The sequence below is a fragment of the Dipodomys merriami genome, unplaced genomic scaffold (assembly GCF_024711535.1).
Source record: "Dipodomys merriami isolate MVZ:Mamm:240054 unplaced genomic scaffold, mDipMer1.0.p SCAF_458, whole genome shotgun sequence".
NCBI classification, from domain to species: domain Eukaryota; kingdom Metazoa; phylum Chordata; class Mammalia; order Rodentia; family Heteromyidae; genus Dipodomys; species Dipodomys merriami.
In genome coordinates this window covers 835222-860058 of record NW_027206022.1, presented here as the reverse complement: position 1 = coordinate 860058, position 24837 = coordinate 835222, and the positions used below count along the sequence as shown (strand labels likewise).

The 24837-nt window shown below is 37.5% G+C and overlaps 1 protein-coding gene across 1 annotated transcript in view; it reads right to left on the bottom strand.

Annotated features, from left to right (window-relative positions):
- Nucleotides 1–586: 586 nt before the first annotated feature.
- LOC138808600 (zinc finger protein 25-like) overlaps nucleotides 587–24837 on the bottom strand; it is a 55648-nt gene continuing 31397 nt past the window's right edge. The window contains exons 5-12 of the mRNA XM_069994898.1: nucleotides 22642–22778; nucleotides 18589–18841; nucleotides 13423–13549; nucleotides 12601–12690; nucleotides 11641–11687; nucleotides 5115–5241; nucleotides 4372–4461; nucleotides 587–3423 (exon numbers count right to left, since the gene is read on the bottom strand). Coding sequence (XP_069850999.1) covers nucleotides 2027–3423; nucleotides 4372–4461; nucleotides 5115–5241; nucleotides 11641–11687; nucleotides 12601–12690; nucleotides 13423–13549; nucleotides 18589–18645 — 1935 coding nt within the window. The 5' untranslated portion in view covers nucleotides 18646–18841; nucleotides 22642–22778 and the 3' untranslated portion in view covers nucleotides 587–2026. The remainder of the gene's footprint in view (nucleotides 3424–4371; nucleotides 4462–5114; nucleotides 5242–11640; nucleotides 11688–12600; nucleotides 12691–13422; nucleotides 13550–18588; nucleotides 18842–22641; nucleotides 22779–24837) is intronic.

Sequence of the window (24837 nt, the reverse complement as noted above, 5' to 3'; positions counted from 1 at the left end):
AAGTGACGAGGATGACTTTTTACCTGAATTTTACCATACCAAATGTCTAGCACAGTCCTATTGACTTGTCTCCTTCATCCCTGGGATTTCTGTAACCATCTTCTAACTAGCCTTTGTTCTTCATTTTTTCCACATTTCTAATTTTTTTACATTACTACCAGAATAGAATTGAATAAAAACTATGTCTTCATTGTGTTTTGGCACAATTATATGAACAGAGTTGGAGAAAGTGATAGTAGTGTGGCAGAGAGATATTCATCCTCTTGAGAACTTCACTTTCAGACTCCAGAACAGTGAGAAAACCTAGGCTCTTCACATCCTCTACACTTGTATTTTATTATAGCTTACTTAGCAGAACTACAGAATGGGCTAAGAGTGAATCAATCACAAGTGACTCATCATCAGTGATTAGGTGAATAAAAAAAGTAAGTCATGCCGGGTGCCAGTGGCTCATACCTGTCATCCTAGCTACTCAGAAGGCTGAGATCTGAGGATCACGGTTCAAAGCCAGCCCGGATGGGAAAGTCCGTGAGACTCTTATCTCCAATAAACCACTAGAAAACCAGAAGTACCACTGTTACTCAAGTGGTAGAGCTCTCGCCTTGAATTGAAGAGTGCAGGGACAGTGCCCAGGCCCAGAGTTCAAGCCTCATGACTGACCAAAAAAAAAAAAAAAAAAAAAGTCATTTTGGGGTTACACATTCAAAACAAAATGGTTAAGACTCTTATCTTTATTTGCCCACCAAAGAAACTGGAAGTGAAGCTGGTGGCTCAAGTGGCAGAGCATTAGCATTAAGATAAAATTCTTAAGGACAATGTCTAGTCTCTTGACTTGTACCCATACACTAAGAAAATGTATCTACAAATGTGTGTACTTCCAGGTTCTCTGAATTTTTTTTTTATCAATTTAGGGCAAAAGGTGATGAGAAAAATTTTACTATTGTGCATATTTTGTAATACAGGACTGGTATTTTCTATAAGATCTTCCCTTCAAAAAATAAACTGTAAATACTCATTTGTGTTATAATGCATGGACCACAAATACAGTGGAAGAAATAATGCATGGACCACAAATACAGTGGAAGAATTTAGGGGAGCAGTAGAGAAATCTATATTCTCATATCGTTGGCTCAAATCTGGAAAGTTTTTTTTTTTTTTAATGTATTGCTCCACAAAACACCTTGTAGATGATCTGACTCCAGCCCGAAAGGCCTGCAGCTCTTATTTCTGAAAAGAGCTTATAAAATTACTGTGAAAAACCATTCCTTCTTATAAAAGACTTCACTCTCTTAATTACTGTGCAAGCCTGGAAGTAGTGAATGTCTATTACTGTGTCCAAATCCTTTAAATAATGCAGCTACATCATCCCCACGCAACACAATGAGAGAATGAGAAATGTTGGGTCACTGACTACCAGAGTGTAAAGAATAGTTTCCCATTAAACCTAGCTTACCTCTGCCATGAATCAGTTGACTGCTGGTTGACCAAACTGCTCTAACAATTACTTTCACAGAGATTCTGTCATGGGTCCAGATACCTGTAAAGATACCTGTAAAGATGTGACTTCTGGAAAAGTGTTCTTTATACATTTACTATACTCTCCTGTGTAGGTTTTTGGATACACTGGGGACTGATTTCTCATTAAAGGCCATTGCACATATGCTATATTCATTAGTTTTCTTTTCTCCTAGGTGAGTCACTTCGCTGATGATCACTGAGGTATATCTTTCAGGGGAAAGACTTTCCACATTTGTTACTTTCATAAGGGTTCTCACCAGTGTGAATTCTGTTATGTCTGCCAAGATCTGATCTCCACTTGAAAGTCATTCCACATTTGTTATATTCATAAGGTTTCTTTCCTGTGTGTGTTCTCTGATGCAAAGTGAGGTATGACTTCTTTTCTGAAAGACTTTCCACACTTGTTACATTGACAAGGCTTCTCTCCTGTGTGTGTTCCCTCATGCAAAGGGATGAATGACTTCCGTATGAAAGACTTTCCACATTTGCTACATTCATAAGGCTTCTATCATGTGTGTGTTCTCTGATGCAAAATGAGGTCTGACTTGCCTCTGAAAGACTTCCCACTCGTGTGACATCCATAACGTTTTCCTCCTGTGTGTGTTCTCTGATGTGAAGTGAGATGTGACTTCCTTCTGAAAGACTTTCCGCATTTGTTGCATTCATAAGGTTTCTCCCCTGTGTGTGTTCTCTGATGTGAAGTGAGGTGTGACTTGATTCTGAAAGATCTTCCACATTGGTTGCATTCATAAGGTTTCTCTCCTGTGTGTGTACTCTGATGCAAAGTGAGGTTTGACTTCCACCTGAAAAGCTTTCCACATTGGTTGCATTCATAAGGTCTCTCTCCTGTGTGTGTTATCTGATGCGAAGTGAGGTGTGACTTCCGTGTGAAAGACTTTCCACATTTGTTACATTCCAATAATTTCTCTGCTGTGTGACATAACTTTTGTCTGTTGATCTGTGACTTCTGGGTTAAGGACTTTTCACATTTCTTATATTCATAATGTTTCTCTCCTATGCGTATTCTCTGATGAACATCAAGATGTTCCTTACAGGTAAAAGATTTGCCACATTGGTTGCATTCATAAAGTTCCTTTTCCATGTAAGCTCTCTGATGCCTGCTGAGAGCTGACTTCTGAAATTTCCTGCATTCCTCATGTTCATAAGGTTTGTCTTCTATGGGTGTTTGAGGTTGGAAAGTCAGGTTTGACTTTTGAGAGGTAGATTTTGCACACTGGATATATTCATTGGATTTCTCCTCTGGATATTTGCTCTGAGGTTTTGTAAGGTGTATTTTCTTCCTGAAAGATTTCTCACATTCACTACAAGTACAAGGATCATCTCCCTTATACATTTTCTGATGTGTACTGACTATAGGTCTTAAGAACAAATTTCCATATACAGCACATTCAGGTGTGGTTTTCCCTCCCTGATGTACTCCTTGTGCAAGGAATGTAGACTTATTATAATCTTCTCTATATTCATTATATTTACAGGAGGGTTCTCTCACATGAACCCAATTACCACTAAAGAATATGATCCCTGAGTTTAATACCTTCCTTTTTCCAATATGTTCAAAATACTGCAGCTCATTTGGACTCTCATCCTTTTGACTAAAATGATCTAAATATCTGAGGGATTGGTCAGGAGGCTTATATGCAACATGCACCTCATCAAGTTCACCATAGGGAAGCATGTTCTGATACTCAATGAACACCTCAGTCCTCATCCCTAAAGAGTTCCCATTATTCCTAATCAGCTCTAGTTTATCTTTTGAGCTCAAATTAGAAGTTGTTACTAATCTCATTCTTTCTTCCACTGTGTTACTATTTGTGACTGATACTTCACATAGATATTCATCTGGACTTTCCTGGCAGGAAGTCACATCCTCCATTGCTTGGACATCTAAAATAAGTCACAGAAAAAAAGACAAAAACAAAGATCAAAAGATTCCTTGATGTGCAGATAAAGATATTTTCTCCCATCCTAACTGTTGAGATTTTTAAATATCAAAGTAGTAATTGATTCATGAGAAATATATGCTTTTCTCCCTAATGTATCAATTAAGAAAATAACTGAGGGGCTGGGAAGGTGGCTCAGTGGTTGAGTGCTTGCCTTGTATGTCTGAGGCCCTGGGTTTGATTCCTCAGCACCACATAAGAAAAGAGAAAAAAGCCGGAAGTGGCGCTGTAGTTCAAGTGGTAGAGTGCTAGCCATGAGCTGAAGAGCTGAGGGACAGCGCCCAGGCCTAGAGTTCAGGCCCCACGACCGGACCCCCCCCCCAAAAAAAAATGAATTACTTTAGATACCTGTGGGAATTTTAAATTTTGTTGCTCTACACCTTCCACAAAGTCTCACCAAAATTCCTTTTCTGACACTCCTGCCCCTCAAAACCATGGAAGACCAAGGATACTCCCTATCTCATCTCCCAGGTATTCATCCTCTTTGGACTAAAAGCTTCAGTTCTGAAACACAGTCTCTTCCCACCACCATTGACAAGCTATATTTTCCTTAATGGAGGATAGCAGCTAGAGTATACTACATATTTTGTCATACCTGCAGAGTCCTAGTTTCAAAGAAAATTAAATCTTATTTTCTAAACTTCTTTTTCTTTTTCAGAATGATTTCCACAAATGGAAAGAGAATTACTAACATTCATTTTATTGCCACACAGAATTCAGCATGTCTCCACTGAATTCTTGACTCACAAGTTTTTGACACAAAGGATCACCTAGCTTTCTGCCATACAGAGGACTCAGGGGAAAGAGGAACATTATTGCTGTGTACAGCCCAAGATGCACTTACCAATGGGGCTCTGGCTCCAACATCACTATGCAACATGCTTTAACTCACCTGTGAGATTCTTGTCTGAGTCTTCTCGTCTCCATGGTTCTACACCTTGCCCCAGCTTGACAATCAAGTTAGGCTTAGGAATATGGTGCCCTATTAATAAGAAACAGTGGAGAACCATTCCCCATGCTGAGCCATATTACTTAAAGATCTCAGACATCCTACTCACAAGGTTGCTCCTAAATCTTGTTTCTCTTTTCTTAACCACTACATGGTTGACTTTCCCCCAGCTTTGGATTTACTTTGCCAGTTGTGTGGTTACCATTCTATGAGTTTTGAGTCCCAGTTCTATTTCCAGTTTTTGAATGTTTAATTGGACATAAGAATCTCATGGGGACTTTTTGCCTGGCCTGGATTCAAACCAAAATCCTCAGATTTCAGCCTCCTGAAAACTAGTATTATAGATGTGAGCCACTGGACCCAGTTTCAGATTTGCATTATAAATACACACACTAGAGATTTCCAGATCATACTTCCAGTAGTGATATACAGTCTATTCTAGAGTGTATATCCATCTTTAGAAAGACAGTCTCTTGGTAGTGAAACATACTTAAGAATTTTTGTCAAATTGCTGACTTGGCTTTTGAAGAATGAGAATACAATTGCCTCAGGAGTTATATAATCAAGTTGAAGTATTTCTTAGTATTTCCCACAGACTGGAATCTTTTATCTAAACAATATAAATATTCCTATATCTACTAAAAACAAAGCAATTGAACTTGGAAGTGAATGGGACTCTTGCTCACCCAAGGACACCATGTTGCTGTAGGTCTCTAGCATTACATCTCTATAGAGGGTCCTCTGAGCAATATCCAGGTGTTGCCACTCCTCCCAGCTGAAGTCCACAACCACATCATCAAATGACATCAGCTTCTGTAATGGCACATTTTACATCAAATAATTAGCCCTGAGTCATGAGAAGACCAAGTCCAGAATTTCATTCTTTTACATACATGCATCTGTCTTACATAAAATAGTTGGAGGTTGCAGTGTTATCTATACAATGGAAGAAAGAAAAATCAAAGTAGAAATATTTTGCCTCTATATAAACTTGGTAATTAAAATACAAAGTTTCCCTAATATATCAGAATATATTTCTGGTACCAGCAAAAGAGACAAGAACAATTCTAAGGACCTAATAATTTGGCATGATAACATTAAGACTAAGTAGGTATCTAAAACAGTGGTTAGCTACATATGAGGGTAACAATGAAAACAAATAATTTTTCTTGGATTTTCATAGTGTGCCTCACTGAAAACCCTATTTAGATCTTCTATTAAAAAGTGTTCTCATCAGAAGTGGCACTGTAGCTCAAGTGGTAGAGCACTTGCCTTGAGCTGAAGAGCTGAGGGACAGCACTCAGGCCCAGAGTTCAAGCCCCATAACCAACAACAACAAAAAAATGCTCTCATAAGCAATCAGAACACATCCAGGACACCACATAGAATATAAACCACATTAGTAGATTCATGAAAAGCAGTATCTAGGTGAACATTAAAGGGAGTAACAGTACTCAAGAAAGTAGATAATGACTGATTTGACCCTTATAACATTTGACTAAGTTCATGCATAAAAATATCCTTTGTTAACCATTAATTAAAATTCTAAAGTGAAGTGTGGTCAAAGATACCCTAATACTTCCTGAGATTAAAAAAAATGCTAACATGAACTTCTGTGAACATTCCCTACCTTGTACAATACAGCACATAGGTGGGAGGAGAATAAAGTATTTCTTGAACATATTTGCCTTTTAACACACCATCACTGAAGGATAGAGGCAAATGGATAGATGCTTAAGGAACATTGAAGATGACAAAATATGTGAAATATGACCGCCACAAGCAAGATAGAGAAAAAAGTATGAAGAGGGATATGATGTAAAAATATAGAAGGAAATTTTACAAGTTGGAATGAAATGTAGTATTAATTTCTTTTCCAAAGGCTAAAAGGAGGGGAAAAAAAATCAAAAAAGGCTAAAAGGAGAGATTTTTGACTCCCACACTGAACCCATTATAAATGAGGAATAGCTAATAATCCCTCAAATCCAGCCATGCTTGACAATACCAGAGGGCAATGCTGACTAATAAACAGAAGGAAATATATCTGTAAGTGTTGAAAGAAATACCATTCAAATCATAATCCATTGAGTAGAGGAACTCTTCTAAAAATGTAGATTGAAGATATTTTCAGGGATATACAATTCATTAAAAATATATATACATTTTAAAGAGTTACAAGAAATAATCCTGCTTCAAGAGAATAACAAAAGATGGTAATATAGATAAACACAAAGGACAAGGTCATTAAAATCGTAAATGTGTAGGTAAGTATAAAGGAATATATAGTATATATTTTATGTAATGTCCCTAAAATGATTTACATAAGAAAAATCTGATAGCACCATATTAATTATGTATAATGTGTAAAGATTCAGTAATAAACATGTAAGTATATTAAAAACCAAGTATATGTACTAGGCATATGGATCAATTAATATTGTACTTACATGGCAAATATGAAGGCCTGATTTCAAAGAGTTAATTGTATTATAAAGAAATTAAAAGGGCAATAGATTTAGGACTGGGAATATAGCTTATGGATAGAGTGCGTGCTTAGCATGCATGAAGCCTTGGTTTTGATTTCTCAGTACAACATAAACAGAAAAAGCCAGAAGTGGCACTGTGGCTCAAGTGGTACAGTGGAAGAATTGAGCTACTTAAGTAGCTCAGTGTCAGTGCCCAGAACCTGAGTTCAAACCAAAAGAAAAAAAAGATCACAGATTTATTAAATCTACAATTACTATTGGAGAATTAATGCATCTCTTACTGATAGAACAACCAGACAAAAAGTCAGCAGGAACACACACAATAATGTCATTACCTGAACCTAAATGTTGTTTCTAAAGCACTGTGGTATTTCATTTTCCAAGACAGACACACTGTGAATAAGTCTCAAGACAAACTTTCTAGAAATCAATATGAGAAATAAAGCTATGTTATAAATACATTTAAACTAAATCATGTACTTCTAATTATCAGTGCAATAAGTAGGAAAATTAGAATGAAGCTGGAAGAAATGTACTGTATCATTGTGATTTATAAAATATTAATGGTAACCACTTTCGTACTTCACCTTTAAAACAAAAATTATGTGTGGTGCATTCACACGTATATCTTGTGGTCGGTGGGGAAAGCCATAGAACTCCAGGGAAATAGGGTGAAAAAATACAGCAGGGGATGTCATCAAACACTGATGGAAAGTAAACTATACAACATGAGAGAAGAAATGGGAGGGAGGGATTGAGAGAGAGTTAGCAAATGGAAGACACTGTGTGAAAAGAAATGTACTAATTACCTGACTCATATAATTGTAATCTTTCTGTACAGCACCTATATAACAATGAATTAATTTTAAAACAATTCCTCCATGGAGTTGTGCCAGCATAAACTATTTGCTTAGGGAAGAAAATCTACCACATTTAGGAGAACAGTCACAATTATTAGAAACAAAATACAACACTTAGTTTGAATCATGAAATATTTCAATAGGGTTGAGTATTAATTCTACATAAACCAATAACAATAATCTTTTTTTATTGCAGTATCCAGTTAACTGGTAATGTTAAATGTTCAAGTAAGAATAAACAAAACAAGTGCTTCTGACTTAAGACTGTTATTCTATCCTAGCTACTAAGGAGGATGAAATCTGGAAGCCAGTCTGGGTAGACAACTCAATTTAAGCAGCTAATAAACAGGTTGGAAGCATGACTCAAATGATAGTGTCAACAGCAAATGAGGAAGCTGATTGACTGTGAGGCCTGAGCATTCAAGTTCCACTACTAGCATGAGAAAAGCATAGTGGAGGCTGAGGTAGGTGTAGCACGTGAGTTCCTAAGTTAGATACCAATTGTGGCAACACAGCAAGTCCTCATCTGAGACATAAAGATTAAAAAAAATGAGTGGAGGAAGGAAAGAATGGGAGCAAAGGGACAGGGAAAAGAAGGAAAAAGAGGGGACAAGAGAGGAAAGGAGAGGAGGGAAAAAGAGAAAGGGAAAGGAAGAAAAGAAGACAGTAGGAGAGGAAAGCTTCACGACATTGGATTTAACAGAAATTCCTTGGATAGAATACCAAAAGTGCCTGAAACAAAAGTAAACAAAATTAAATGCATATAATTAAAACCTTATGTATCAGAAAGCACAGTCAAAAAGGAAGAAAAAGTCGGCCGGTGGCTCATACCTATAATCCTAGCTACTCAGGAGGCTGAGATCTGAAGATCGCTGTTCAAAGCCAGCCTGGGCAGGAAAGTCGGTGAGACTCTTATCTCTAATAAACCACAGAAAACTGGAAGTGGTGCTGTGGCTCAAGTGGTAGAGGGCTCGCCTTGAGCTTAAGAGCTGAGGGACAGCACCCAGGCCCAGAGTTCAAGACCCACACTGACCAAAAAAAAAAAAAAAAAAGGAAAAAGCCTAATATGAAAGAAAGTATTTGCACATATCTCTAAATAGATTAATGACTAGAATGAATGAGTACATATAAGACAAAATCCTACAACTAACTCTCCCCCACATAAAATCTGAGTATAAAATGGGAAAATATTGAAGAGACTTTTCTAAAAAGAAGGTAACAAATAGTGACAAGCAAAGATGGCATGGAGAGTACTAAAAAGAAATTAATATATAAAACAGGAATATGGTTCAGTACTTCTATTTCTAGATATGTATCCAAAAGAAGAAAAAGCAGGGATTAGAAAACATATGTGGAGAATTACTTTATAACAACTCACAATAACCAAAACTTAGAAGTATGTAAAACAATAGATAAATGTATTGAAAAGAAAGAAAAGTTTAGTACATTTTTTGGGGGGGGTGGAGGGGTCCGGTCATGGGGCCTGAACTCTAGGCCTGGGCGCTGTCCCTCAGCTCTTCAGCTCAAGGCTAGTGTTCTACCACTTGAGCCACAGTGCCACTTCTGGCTTTTTTTCCTTTTGCTTATGTGGTGCTGAGGAATCGAACCCAGGGCCTCAGGCATGCAAGGCAAGCGCTTTACCACTGAGCCACCTTCCCAGTCCCAAGTTTAGTACATTTTACAGCAGGGATGAATCTTGAATTCAAAAAGCTAAATAAAATACACCAATCCTAGGGAACAGCCATGGTATAATTTTCCTCACTGAGCTTCCAAGGATCAGCAATCTCATAGACTCAGAGACGGATTTAAAGGAACAGGAGGTGCCTATTTAATGATTATACAGCTTCATATATGGAAGATGAAAAATGCTGTGGATCGATGGAAGGGATGGTCTTACAACAATGCAGCCATATATAATATCAATGAACTGTACATTTAAGAATGGTTAATGCATCTTGTGTGGCTATCAGAGATATGACACGTATCTATTTTTCTTTTTGAAATAAACTAATTAAAAGTATTTGAAAACATGTTAAGGTAGCTTTTAGCTGGAAACATACACTACAAATACCATTAATAAAAAATATACATGGACAAGATACACAAATTATTATAATCTGTGCATCTTGCTTTTTAGTTTTTATATATCCTTTCATTCACTGCTATTCAAATGTGTCATGTATTCCTGAGTCATTTCTCCAGTAGATTACTAAGGATATATTCCCAGACATATTAGCTAATAGTGAAATTCCTGAGAGATCAAAGTCTATTACTGAGCAAATATCTGTCAGATTCTGCCATCCATGTTATTTCAAATATAAAACCCTTAGCCCCTGCACTGTTCATTATCAAAACTACCTTTTATCTTTTTTTTTTTTTTTTTGTCAGTCGTGGGGCCTGAACTCTGGGTCTGTCTCTCAGCTCTTCAGCTCAAGGCTAGCACTCTACCACTTGAGCCACAGCGCCACTTCCAACTTTTTCTGCTTATGTGGTGCTGAAGAATGGAACCCAGGGCCTCATGCATGCAAAGCAAGCACTCTACCACTGAGCCACCTTCCAAGCCCTAGCTTTTATCTTATACTGGCAGTAAATAAAAATATTCAAATAGAGCAAAAAGAAAAAATAAAACTGCACTACTGTACAACCACATTGAATGCCATTAAATCAAAGGTAACAGAATCAGGAAAAAATAATTTTTTTTCTATATATTGATGGGTGGAAGGTAGTAATTTTCAGTAGGGAACTCTGAAGTGGAGCTGAAAGCGGAAAAGGTTTGAGGTTGGAGCTCCATTTGACAATACTCAGAATGCTGACAGCTAGCCATGGAAGGGTTAAAACAGGCAACTCTAGAGAAGATTAAGGGATTGCAGTGGCACCCCCTGGGAATGGAACCTTGGGTACTGTTGGCCTTGAAGGCTAGGTCCAGAGGACTTCATGTCTGGACTGTCTCTGGGCTGCAGTCTCTTGTCTCTAAAGAATAAGGGAACAAGTGTCTTTCACAAACTTTCTTTTTGGCTCTCATTGTAATTTTTGGTCTTTTGGGTGGGTCATGGGGCTTGTACTCTGGGACTGCACACTGTCCTTGAGCTCTTCAGCTTAAGGAAAGCACTCTACCACTTGAGCCACAGCACCACTTCTGGTTTTCCAGTGGCTAATTAGCGATAAAGAGTCTCAGGAACTTTCCTGCCGGGGTTGGCTTTGAACTGATATCCTTAAATCTCAGCTTCCTGAGTAGGTAGGGCTATGGTGTATGCCACCAGTACCTGGCCATGATTGTAATATTATTATAGATGCTTTGTTGTTTGAAACAAACGGAATCAAATCTGTTTTGTTGTTTGAAACAAATGGAATCAAATCTTCACTCCAATTAGATTGTTAACTTTTATAATCTGCTAAATCTACAAGCCATCTTTTTTTTTAGGTAATTATGAGTTTTGAGAGTATTTTGTTCTGATTATTTTATTATTGTTTTAAAGGTGATATACAACAGGGTTAACATAACATATATCAGGTGGTATGTACATTTATGAGGTAAAGAACACAGCATCATCTAAATATAAGACAAATTAAGAAGAAGTCCTTTGTTTCCTTGTCTTGGGGTTCTTTTCAGCTGCATATTCTACATATGAAGAGGTACTTGGGTATTACAATTTAGTACTTTTCTTCTAAGACTATCTTCTGTCCGTCTCATCGTGTATGGGTATCTTGAGTCCTGTTTACTTTGTCATATCATCCACTTTTTAATCTAACTTTGCATATCTTTATCTGATTTAGGAACATATTCCCAAAGCTGAATTTGTTTTTCTGTTCTTATGTTTTGGACACCCTTAGGTTTATAACAAAGTGAGAAATAAAAAGCAACTCACCAGAAATTCTTTCGTTCTTTCTTGCTGTTGACAATGAACAGAATGTTCTGGTACCATGGCCAGGAGAGAAGGCAAGAGGTAGTCAGGAAAGAACCTGTTTGGTTTTGCCCTACATATTCCTGCTCAAAACATTATACATGGGCTGGAAATGCATAAAGCATTCTTTTGAGAGAAGAGTCTTTTAAGTCTCAAGTACAGCATTAAACTCTCTACACTAAAAACGGATCCACAGTCCATTAGTTGGTAGACAGATATTATTAAAGCAATTCTTTTCTAGGTTAATGCATACAGATATGATAAAACTATTGTTCTCACAAAAAATAATTGAATAATTGAAACAAAAAAAATGGATCACAAGCTCACTAAAATTAGTTATTGCTAAAATATATGAAACTTTTTTTTTGCTAAAATATATGAACTATTTTTCTCTTACTGCAAAGGTATCCTAGGACTCCATTATGCATTTGTACTCTACCTGTTTCATTTACATATTTAAACACCATAGAAAGTATATATGTTATAACTTTGTATGTTTTACCCAAAGTTATGCAGGAAAAATGTACATAAGACCTATTTCTTGTGTTATAATATTTTTTTTTTGGTCGGTTGTGGGGGCTGAACTCTGGGCCTGGGTGCTGTCCCTCAGCTCTTCAGCTCAAGGCTAGAGCTCTACCACTTGAGCCACAGCTCCACTTCCAGCCTTTTTCTGCTCATGTGGTGCTGAGGAATCGAACCCAGGGCCTCATGCATGTGAGGCAAGCACTCTACCACTGAGCTACCTTCTGAGCCCATAATGTTTTAATAATAGTTGTCAAATGGCATATTTCCCTGTACCCAAATACTCATTGCATTCTTAGTTTACAAGTCTTTGACACCTAGTTCTTTGTTACTCTCAGGACTCAGGGTAACTAGGAACATTATTGCTCTGGCTTCATCACTATGCAACATGCTTTATCTCACCTGTGAGATTCTTGTCTGAGGCTTCTCTTCTCCATGGTTCTGCACCTTGCTCCAGCTTGACAATCAATTTAGGTTTAGGAGCACAGTGCCCTGTTAGGAAGAAATAGTATAGAACTACTGCTCATACTGGGTCGTATATACATCTGTAAAATTTTATACAACTGTAAAATTTTATACATCCTGTACACAAAGTTGCTGCTAATTCTTGTTTCTCATTTCTCTCTGGCTCCATGGGTGACATTTGCCCAACTTTGGATTTATTTTGCTGGTTGTGTGGCTTGAACTCAGCTCTTTTCCTCAAGACTAACATTCTACCAGTTTGAATATTAGCTCTACTTCCAGTTTTTGAGTGGTTAATTGGAGATAAGAATCTCATGGGGCCTTTTTTTGCCATTCCAACTAAAATCCTCAGATTTCAGCATCCTGAGTAGCTAGGATTACAGGCATGAATCACTGGAGCCAGTGCCAGGTTTGAATTAGAAATACTCCCTTTAGTGATTTCCAGATCATACTTCCAATAGTGATATACATCCTATTCTAGATTGTATATCCACCTAAATAATCTCAGGTTTGGGAAGACAGTCTCCTGTTAGTGGAACATAGTTTAGAACTTCTGTAAAACTGCTGATTTAGCCTCTGGAAGAATGAGAATAAACTTGCCTCAGGTGTTATATAATCAAGTTGAAGTTTTCCTTAGAAAGAAATCACACTTCTCATGTACTGGAATCTTATACCTAAATAGCAGTACAAGTTTCATAAATATTCACATATCTACTAAAAACAAATCACTTGACATTGCAAATTAGCATGACTTTTGCTCACTTAAGAACACAAGGTTGCTGTAGGTCTCCAGCATTACATCTCTATATAGGGTCCTCTGAGCAAGATCCAGGTGCTGCCACTCCTCCCAGCTGAAATGCACAGCAACATCATGAAATGACACCAGCTTCTGTAACGGCACATTTCCATCAAGTAATTAGCCCTGAGTCATGAGAACACTAAGTCTGGAATTTTATTCTTCTACACAGATCCTTTCATATTACATAAAATGTCTGGAGCTTGCAGTATTATCTATACAGTGGGAGAAACAAAACTCAAACTAAAAATATTTTCCTCTGTATTAATTTGGTCATTACTAATAGAAAGTTTCCCTAATACATCAGACACATTTCTGGTGCTAGCAATACAGACGAGTAAATAATTCTAAGAAGGTAGTTATGTGGCATGACAACATTAAGTCAAAGTAGGTATCTGAAAGAGTGTGTTTAGCTTATTTTGATAAAGTTTACTATATCTCAGGGAAACAAAGAAGCAAGCAAATGTTTTTTCCTGCATTTTCATATTCTGGGTCGCTAAAAAGCCTATTTAGATCATCTATTAAAAAGTGGTCTCATAAGCAATCAGAATATAGTCAGTACATACCATGGATTACATTTTCCATTAGTAGACCTAAAAACAGCACAGTGTCCTGGTGAATATAAAAAGGGAATACCAGTACTCAAGAAAATAGCTAATGAGTGATTTGGCACTTACAAAATTTGACTTAGTTCCCACAATAAAAGTATCTTATGTTGGGCTGGGAAGGTGGCTCAGTGGTAGAGCGCTTGCCCTGCATGCATGAGGCCCTGGGTTCAATTCCCCAGCACCACATAAGCAAAAAGAAAAAAGCCAGAGGTGGCGCTGAGGCTCAAGTGGTAGAGAGCTAGCCTTGAGCTGAAGAGCTGAGGGACAGCGCCCAGGCCCAGAGTTCAGGCCCCACGACCGGACCCCCCCCCCAAAAAAAATATCCTATGTTAATCATTTTGTTATTAAATTTTAAAGATGGAATTGTGGACATAGTATCCTGATACTTCCTTCCTGAGTAAACAAAGAAGTTCCAGCATGAACTTTTGTGCACATCGCCTATCTCCTACAATACAGAATATAGGTGGGTGGGGAATAAAAATGTTTCTTGACCAGATCTTCATTTTAATAGGCCTTCCTGGAAGGATGGAGGCAAATAGGGGCTTAAGGAACATTCACAATACAAAAAAAAAAAAAGGTGAAATATGACTACTAGAAACAAAACAGAAAAATAAGAATAAAGAATGATGTGATCTAAAAATTATAGAAGAATTTTAAGTTGGAATATAGTAATATAATTTATAGAGAGAAACAGAGAAATATAGTACCAATTTGTTGTGCAAACCCCAGTACAAATGAAGAATGGCCAACAATTCCTCCAATGAAGCTATGTTTGACAATACCAGAGGTGAATACTGGACTAAACTACATAAAGGAACTATAACTGTAAAGTGCTGAATGAAAATAACCTTCAAATCACAATACGTTGGTCAGAGGAACTCTTTTAAAAATGTAGATGGAAGATATTTTCAGGGAAAGAGAATTCATTAATAACACTTGCATATTTGTGAGTTGCCCAGACGCAATTAGAGAACCAAAATAGTTTTAAAAAAATTGGCACCTGCCATTATCCTATGAACAATGTGGTATTACAACTATATACATAGGATTTAAATTGTAATAGGTATCAGAGTTGATTTACAGTACATAGAAGAAGGCCTGCGGGTTATATTAGAGGTTATTTTTCAGTGTACAGAAGTGGCACTGTGGCTCAAGTGGTAGAGTGCTAGACTTGAGCTGAAGAGCACAGGGACAGCGCCCAGGCCCTGAATTCAAACTCCACAACTGACACACACAAAAATTACAATGAAATAACTATTTTACACATGTTAACATGGACATAGTTTAAACAAAAACAAACAAACAAAGCTTCCAAAGTCTGACAACTGCTGGGCAAGATGTGAAAGAAATGTGAACTTTGGTGCATTTCTCTCAGGAATATAAGACTATCACGGATGGTATGGAGACTCCTAAGAGGAACTAAATAGATAATTACATAGTAATATGGTTCGTCACTTTTATTTCTAGATTTGTACAGAAGGGAAAGCAGGCATTAGAACAAACATTTGGGGAATCACTTTATAACAACTACTCACAATAACCAAAAGATAGAAGCAGGAAAACAATAGATAAATGTGTTGAAAAAGAAAAAAAATGACTACATTTTGCAGAATACAATATGCTGAAAAAAAACCACACCAGTCATAAAGCAACATTCATGGTATGATCTCCCTTACTGAGCTTCCAAAGATCAACAAGCTAATAGAGCCAAAAAGTAAGATAATTCCAGACACTGGGATAGAGAGGAACAGGAGCTGTATATTTAATGATTATGCAGCTTCATATATGGAACATGAAAATTTGTTGTAGATAGATGGAAAGGATGGCTGCACAACAATTTGGCCATATGTTTTATCACTGAATTGACATATAAGAATGGTTAATGTAGCCACACAGGATGAAACATACGTAAACTCTCTAAACTTGGGAAACTCAAAAAGGATTACCAGCCATCCTAAGCTACATAACAAATTTAAGAGCAGCCTGAACTACATAGCAAGAACAGGCTAAAAAAAGCAACATGGAAAACTCACATTTTGGCTTCTAGAGATATGACATATTTATCTATTTTTCTTAGTGAAATAACAAGTTGAAAGTGTTTGACAATGTATCAAAAGTTTTTAGCTGGAAAGGTATACTACAAATAGCATTAATAACAAACACATATGGACAAAAGATACAAATTATTATAATCTGTGTGCCTTGCTTTTAATCTTTGTATATCTTTTCACTGACAATTGTTTGAATGTGTCACATATTCCTGAATCATCTGTCCCAGGAGATTCCTAAGGACATATTGCCACAAACATTAGTGAGAGATCAAAGTCTATTACTGAGCAGTCTGTCAGATTTTGGCACCAGTGATATTTCAAATATAAAAACCCTATTCACTGTATTGTTTATTATCAAAACCTGCTTCTATATCATATTGGCAGTGAATGAAAATATTCAAACAGAGAAGAAAAACCAGAACCTCAGTACCACATCAAATGAGGTTAGACCAGACAAAGACAAGAGAATCAGGAGAAATCAATTTGTTGCTGTTTATTGAAGGATGGAAGGTAGTAATTTTCTATAGGGAACTCTGAAGTTGATCTGAAGATGAAAAAGGTTTGAGAAGTTGGGAACTCTACATCAACTGTACTCAGAATGCTGAGAGCTGGCCATGAAAGAGTTAAAACAGACACCTCTTGTGAGGGTTAAGGGACTGGAGTGCCACACCCCTTCCTTAGTGTTGGAAAGGCTCGGAACTGAACTTTCAGTGCTATTGACCTTGAAGGCAACGGTAATGTGGACTTCATGTCTGGACTTTCTCTGGTTGCAGACTCCTGTCTCAAAACAATACAGGAAAAATTGTCTCTCACAAACTCTGTTTTGGCTCTGATTGTAATAGAAATACAGATGCTTTATTTTTTTGTTGGTCATGGGACTTGAACCCTGGGCATGGGCACTTTCCCTGAGCTATTCAGCTAAAGGCTAATGCTCTATCACTTGAGCCACAGTGCCACTTCTGGTTTTCTGGTGGTTAAATGGAGATAAGTGTCTCATGGACTTTCCTGCCCAGGCTGGCTTTGAACCACAATCCTCAGATCTCTGCCTCCTGAGTAGCTAGGCGCCAAGAGGGATGCTTTAGTTTTTGCATGTACCCATGGTAACTTTCCCTATGTAAATTCAAGCAAATATGTGTGCTTGTGGAGATTCAGGGTCCAAGGGCTAGTGAGCCTTGGGACCCCTGTGTTTGTGTTTGTCTAATTTTCTTTGGCTCCGGAATCCTGTAGAACTACCTGGGATTACAGTTGGTAACAATTTCCCTCTATAACGGGAAAGGGAAACAGTAATGTTAAGCGCCACATCAGCAAAGGAAAATTGATCAGTAAGGAAAACTAGTTCCTAGATAGAGCATTTGAAGAAAAGAAAAAAGTAAGAGACATATAGAAGGCAGACAGACTGAGAAAATTAGATAGAGAGAAAAACAGATACAGAGAGAAAGAGAAATAAAGAAAGCTAGTGAGCAGGAAACAGAATAAATAGAGAACATTTTAGAAGAAAAGTCTTGTGAAGATACTTTAGAATAAAACAGAGGGATTTCTAGAAAGGCCACAGACTATATCATCAAATATAGCCTAAGTATCAAGTAAGATAAAGACCATGAAACACTCCAAGAAGTATGTATGGAGAGTAATTTAAGCTTACTCAGTCCCTTAGAACATCGAAAGTTATGTGAGGCCACACTATTTCAGCAACTCCAGTAAAGTTCATTAAGATAGTTTAATGTTACTCATAACGATGTGATCTCTCACCAGTTACTAACGATCCTTCACCTCCTTCACCTTCCATGAGAAGTCACCTCCTAAAAACTAGAAATAAACTAAAGCAAATTTGCACTCTGACAGAATGTAAGATTTTTTTAATCTGCTAAATCTACAAGCCATCTTTATCTTATTTAGAAACATGTTCCTGAAGCTGAATCTGTTTTTCTGTTTTTCAATGTTAGATACCCTTAGGTTCATAAAATGGAATGTAAAAAAGGTGAGACGTGCCAGGTGCTGGTGGCAGAGACCTGCAATCCTAGCTACTCAGGAGGCTGAGATAAGAGGATCATGGCTTAAAACCAGCCTGGGCAGGAAAGTCCCTGTGAGACTCTTATCTCCAAAAAAACACCAGAAAAAACGGAAGTGGCACTGTGGCTCAAGTGGCAGAGTGCTAGCCTTGAGCTGAATAGGTTAGGGACAGCGTCCAGGCCTGGAGTTCAAGCCTCATGACCGACCAAAAAAAAAAAAAAAAAGGTGAGGGGCTGGGAAGGTGGCTCAGTGGTAGAGTGCTTGCCTTGAATGCATGAGGCCCTGGGTTTGATACCTCAGCACCCACATAAGCAGAAAAAGCTGGAAGTGGCACTGTGGCTCAAGTGGTAGAATGCTAACATTGAGCTCAAGAGCTGAGGGACAATGTCCAGGCCCAGAGTTCAGGCCCCATCACCGACCAAAAAAAAAAAAAAAAAAAAGTGAGAAATAAAAAGCAACTCACCAGAGATCCTCTCATTCCTTTATGCTGTTGACAATGAACAGAAGGTTCTGGAAGCATGGCAGGGAGAGAAGGCAAATGAGGTAGTCTGGAAAGGACCTATGTGATTGTGCCCCAGATTTTCCTTCTCAAAACATTATACACAGGCTGGAAAAGCATAAAGACTTCTTATGGGAGAAGTACTTTTCTGTATCAAGTAGAGCATTAAATTCTTCACTAAAGACAAATCCACGGTCCATAAATTGGTAGCTGGATCCTATAAAAGCAATTCATTTTTAGGTTAACATACATATAGAATTTGTAAAACCTAATGCTCCCACAAAAATATGAAATAAAAAAAACACATCCTATCTTCACTAAAAGTAGTTATTACTGAAATACACTTAGGCACATATGAAATATTTTATTAATGCAAAGCTATCTTAGACTCCATTGAGCATTTATGCTCTACTTCATTCACTTACATATTTAAACACCCTAGAAAGCATATATGTTATAACTTCGTATTTTTCATCCAAAGTTATGCAGGAAAAGTGTATATAAGACTTATTTCTGGTGTTCTAATGTTTCAATAATGGTTCTTAAGTGGCACATTTACCTGTACCCAAATACTCAGAGTACTTTGTGCAATGACTTGCAATTTACCATTTAACCTGCTTTGGCCAAAGAGACATCAATAAAAATGATATAAACACAGATTGTGAAGTCCCTCACATTCTTAAATATTCATATGAAGAACCTCAGCCATCCTGCTGGATATAAAGGGCTTAATAAATGATGCAACATGGCAAAAATCAAGAACTCTAATAACAACAGATGCTGGGGGGATGTGGACAGAAGGGAACCTTACTGCATTGTTGGTGGGAGTGTAAACTTGTTCAACCACTTTGGAAAGTAGTATGGAGGTTCCTCAAAAGACTCCACATAGAGCTCCCCTATGACCCAGCAATCCCACTTCTGGGCATTTACCTAAATGTTTACAAACAAGACCACACTAAAGCTACCAGCACAACTTATGTTTATTGCAGCATTATTTACCATAGCTAAGATATGGAACCAACCCAGATGCCCCTCAGTAGATGAATGGATCAAGAAAATGTGGTATATATACACAAGGGAATTCTATGCCTCCATCAGAAAGAATGACATTGCCCCATTTGTTAGGAAATGGAAAGACTTGGAAAAAATTATATTAAATGAAGTAAGCCAAGCAACATAGGTCCTATGGTTTCCCTTATTTGCAATATCTAGTATATGTATGAGTCAAGCAGAAAAGGTCAGATAAGGTGATGTTAGGAAAATGAACCCTACGGTATGGTATGTATTTAAATGTTTTTTTTCTTTCATTTGTTTCTAACACATTTATAAGATTATTTCTTTATTGTTTTGTGTGTCCCTCCCCCACAGTATAACCCCTGCTTTCACTGTATTTGATGTCGGTATAATTTGTGGAGGGGAAGGGGAAAAAAAAGTTGTTTAAATAAGGATACAGGTGGACCTGTTGCAACAATGAGAAGTACAAATTGTCATGTCAAAAAACGAACTTTACAACTTGGGGGGGGGAGGATTAGGTGGGGGGAGGGATTATGGGAAGGGATGGGAAGTGTAAACAAAGGAGGAGGCTACAATGCTTGATAAGAAATGTACTCATTATCTTGCCCATGTAATTGTAACCCCTCTGTACAGTATTTTCACAATAAAAAATATTTTAAAAAATGATGCAACATAAAATAGTGGTCATAGGAATAACAGAATCCCCACAAACCATCTTCAACCAAGGAACCATAAGATTAAAGTCTTACATGTTACTTAAACAATATAAAACAAAATACCAAGCTGAGGACACCCCAAATGTAGATCCATAAAACAAAACAAAAAACAAATTAAATAGCTTTGTCCTTTTGTTTGTACTTGTTGGATTATTACACAGGAAAAGCTATTATCCACAATGCTGTTTTTTTTAACACAATAATGCAGAATGGAAATTCTTAAAATAAAATGAATTTTACACTGACATTTAAAGAAACTGAAAATCTACTCTGTAGACTTCAGTTAGGTTGTGTTAGGAAAGATAAATCATTTAAAACAATGTTTGCACATTAGTATTTGGTTTTTCTACATCACAAGAATGTTTTCTTACTTTAAAAAAAATACTGTATGCTCTAAGTGTCTGTATTCACAATGCTTGAGACCAGGAGTGTTATGAATGTCAGGGTGGGATATTTTCTTTATGCTTTGTAATTTGGACTATTCTCATATATATATTAGTGACTGAACATCCCTTCTGAAAATTTTAAAATTTTCTATTTCAGACTGGTTTATTAGCAATATAATCTGTATTTAAAAGAGGGCATTGTAACTGAGCTCTGGTTGCTGAAGGGTGTAACCTGAGCTACTCAAGTCTGAGATCTTAGGATCACAGATTGAAGCCAGCTGGGGCAGGAAAGTCTGGGAGACTCTTATCTCTAATAAACTACCAAAAATAGCTGGTAGTGAGATGTGGCTTAAGTGGTAGAACATTACCTTTGAGCAAAAGAAGCTCATGGTCAGTGCTCAGGCACTCAGTTTAAGAGAGACCACTAGCACAGAACAAACTGGCATTGCATTACATTTAAAATATATTTTATCAATTGTTTTGGAATACATGTTGTCAGTCTCTCTCATTTTAAGCGATGTAAAATAGGCTCAAATCAGAGAAATTGGAATTTGTCAAAGACCAAATAAATAAAGTAGAGTATATCCATGTTAGTAACATTTTAAAGTTGCAAAAGCCATAGGATATGCAGAGGATAAAAACTGGTTCAACACGTTTCTATAAGATATTTTAAAGGAGTGTTTATGCTTCATTTATTTTAATTCCTAAACAGAATTTCCTAAGTGAAATAATACTTCTGTAGGCAGATTGTGCCAAAAAGGGTAACACTAGGTAACACTTGAGAATATGTAAAATCTACAACTCATACAACCTTGAGCAAAATATATTACCTCAAGTTTGCTTTTGTAAGTTTTTTAGTAAGGCCAAGGACCCTTGACTAACACTTCCTGAATAGGCAGGAAGAAGGAATATACTAGATCTAGCATTGGCAATTCCAGAGATGGCACATTTGGAGTAAGTTTGAGAGATCACATACTGGAAGTGATAGCAGGAAAAGCTGAATAAATCAATGAGAATAGATTTAGGGATTAGTACATAGACAGATACTTTCAGCTGTGACAGTGATCCCTCCACACCAAACCACAGCCTCATATCCCCTGTGATAACTAGGCTCTGGCTCATTCCTCAGTCCAGTTGCCTACCACTCCTGAAAGTTGGTCTAAACTTTCCAACAGCACCAAGTGATTGAGATTGTTGGGGAAAAGAGTTCCATGTGAATTTTGTGCTCTGGGAAGTAGAACCGATTTTTGTTTAAAGCAAGGAAAGCTAAAAACATTTAACCCTTCCTGTGCTTTTCTGCCTTTGCTCTTTAAGGCTTGTCAGAGTTGACAAGGTCTGTTCTTTCAGGAGGGAGATTCCAATTCATAGGGTGCCTTCCTTCAAACATTGCTAGGCTTCATTCCTAAAAATACAGCACCACCACACACTATTCCAATATCCCATGTAGAACTGTCTCTAGACAAAAGCTCATGTACAAACATATTTGAACTGAAGCCAGAAGTGCTAAAAAGGCTAACAAGGCAGGAGCAGAGCAGACACCTGTAGGAGAAACAACAAAGAACCCTAAAATACAAATGCAATATAAATGGACTCAAGGCAGACACACACTGCACAATTTCACTGGAATTGTTACTGTGCTCATCTTAGAGCTGGGCAAAGTGAATAAAGTCACATGGGTTAACAGCAGAATCTCTTGGTCATGGAATATTAATGCACAGCTCCCAGCTCTCCTAGTCTGGAGAAATACCTAATTTGCTCTCAGAACTTTGGGAGCCACGTTCAGATGTCTGGAGGCACATACACTAATGGCAGTGCAAACTCATGAACCACAAACACATCATGAAGTCCTGACCAGAGAAACACGTGGAGGGCACGTCCTGCACTCAGCTCGGGCTTCTTACCTGACATCAGTTCCACAGCCTGGGATCCCTTCAAGTCATAGTTGTCAAGGTCCACTGAAGAGAGTCTGGGCACCTGCCTTGGGGCTCCAACTATAGTACTTCAGAACACTTCCAGCAGCAAGGCAAAGGGAAAAAAGCTAGAATTTGCAAAGTGAAAACACCAACAGTGGGTGGAGAGGTACACATGCAGTAGGTTCTTCTGCTCAAATAAACCACACACCACTTTCAAAGAATCTGTGCTCCAATGGAGACTACAATTCCCACAATGTGGGGACATCCTAGAGAAAGTGGGCTTAGACAGGGCTTGGACCAGTGTCAGACCCTAGGTCTCAATGCATAGTGACCTTTGTCTCCCAACTGTGGCAGCTAAAATGAGTTTCTTCCTGAAAATCACTGTTTGCCTCCTGAAATATTGTGACACTAGCCAGATAATGGAACTGTTTTGGGAATAGTACATAATTTCCTATTTTAATTCTTAATTATAATAATGCAATAGAGATTATGAGATTCTGTTGCTTATGCTTATATTTTTGCTTAACATATATGTTTTGCTGACTCTAAATTACTGTTTTGCCTTAAATTTTAGAGTATCTCCCCTCTCACTTTCAAAAAGTATTTACAGCCAATAAATGATTCTTGGACCATTTTCAACTGTGCTAATGTATACACTGGAATAAAGTAGCATGATTGCGAAGTACAGTAAAATATTGTGTCAATTTAGATTTCTTGAAATTAACAATTTCTCAGAAATTTCCAAATTCCATCTATGAACTCTTAAGGAGTTGCTGGTTATTTGTTTCTGAAATTTGCCTTTCCTTTGTTTTTTTTTTTCTTCTACTTGCTGTTGGTCCTGTGGCTTGAACTGAGAGCTTGGCCACTGTCTGTGAGCATTTGCTGGGCTCTACTTGCCTTTCCTTTAATAAATTTCTTCAGCTAACTACTGAAACATTCCCTTACAGGGGATTTCTTAGAGCCTGGTATGTCACCTCCATTACTCTTTTAAAGAGAGGGTGGTTTGTAGGGATCAGAATGAATGTGGGTTTGGGTAGAGCCATGAAGTTTAGCATGATGTGAAGCTTGAGTCTTTGTCCCAAATCAGTCTGTTTTTGTCATTCTGTTTTGCATGTCCTACTGTGTATTTGAGTTCTTACCTCTTCTCTGATACTGAAAATTCCTCTCAGTAACTCTAGGCTACATAGCTACAGGACGTCAGACTTGTCTTCCCAGAACCAATCCATTAGACTGTGGAATAAATCTTTTGCCTCCCTCCCTCATATCAGAGATTCAATGCTTCTTTCTTAAATGTTTATTGTGATTTTTGATGGTCCTTTACACACATGATTGGGAAGGATTGGGTAGGAACTTTCATGCCTGATATTCAGTCCTTCAGTGTATGGGTTTTCCATGCCTCTTGTGGACCTGAGCTATTCCTCATAAAAATGGAGATTGTGGGGCATATTTGGATTTACATGAGTGCATGCAATAATATATTATTATAAATATAGTAATATAAGTAAAAATGAATAATATAAATATAATAATAGTTTCTTTCTGTAAAAGTAAATTGAGAGGCAAGAATAGGATCAAGTAAACACTGGGTTGCTTTCAAGATTTGCTGTCTAATGTAGTTTTCCTTGTTCAAGGTTACATTTTTTGATACATTAATTTTTAAGTGTTCTATTTTTATACTACTATAAACAGAACTGACTCCCTGTATTAGTTTTAAATTGTTCATTGCTCAAAATGTAAGTCCAATTTTTTTGCAGGGGGGGGGTCCAGTTGTGGGGCCTGAACTCTGGGCCTGGGTGCTGTCCCTTAGCTTTTCAGCTCAAGGCTAGCACTCTACCACTTGAGCCACAGTGCCACTTCCAGCTTTTTTCTTTTTGCTTACGTGGTGCTGAGAAATCAAACCCAGGGCCTCATGCATGCAAGGCAAGCGCTCTCTACCACTGAGCCACCTTCCCAGCCCCAAGTCCAATTATTTTTATGCATACATTATACACTGTTACTTCATTGATCTCAGTTACTCAGTTATTAAAAATAATAAATTTTAGTGAATCCTTGTGATTTTCTAAATAAAATGTTAGCTTTGGGAGCCAGTGGCTGCTGACTATAATTCTAGCTACTCAGGAGGCTGACTTTGGAAGCCAGTCTGGGGAAAGACGTACCTGAGAATCTTATCTCCAATTAACCATC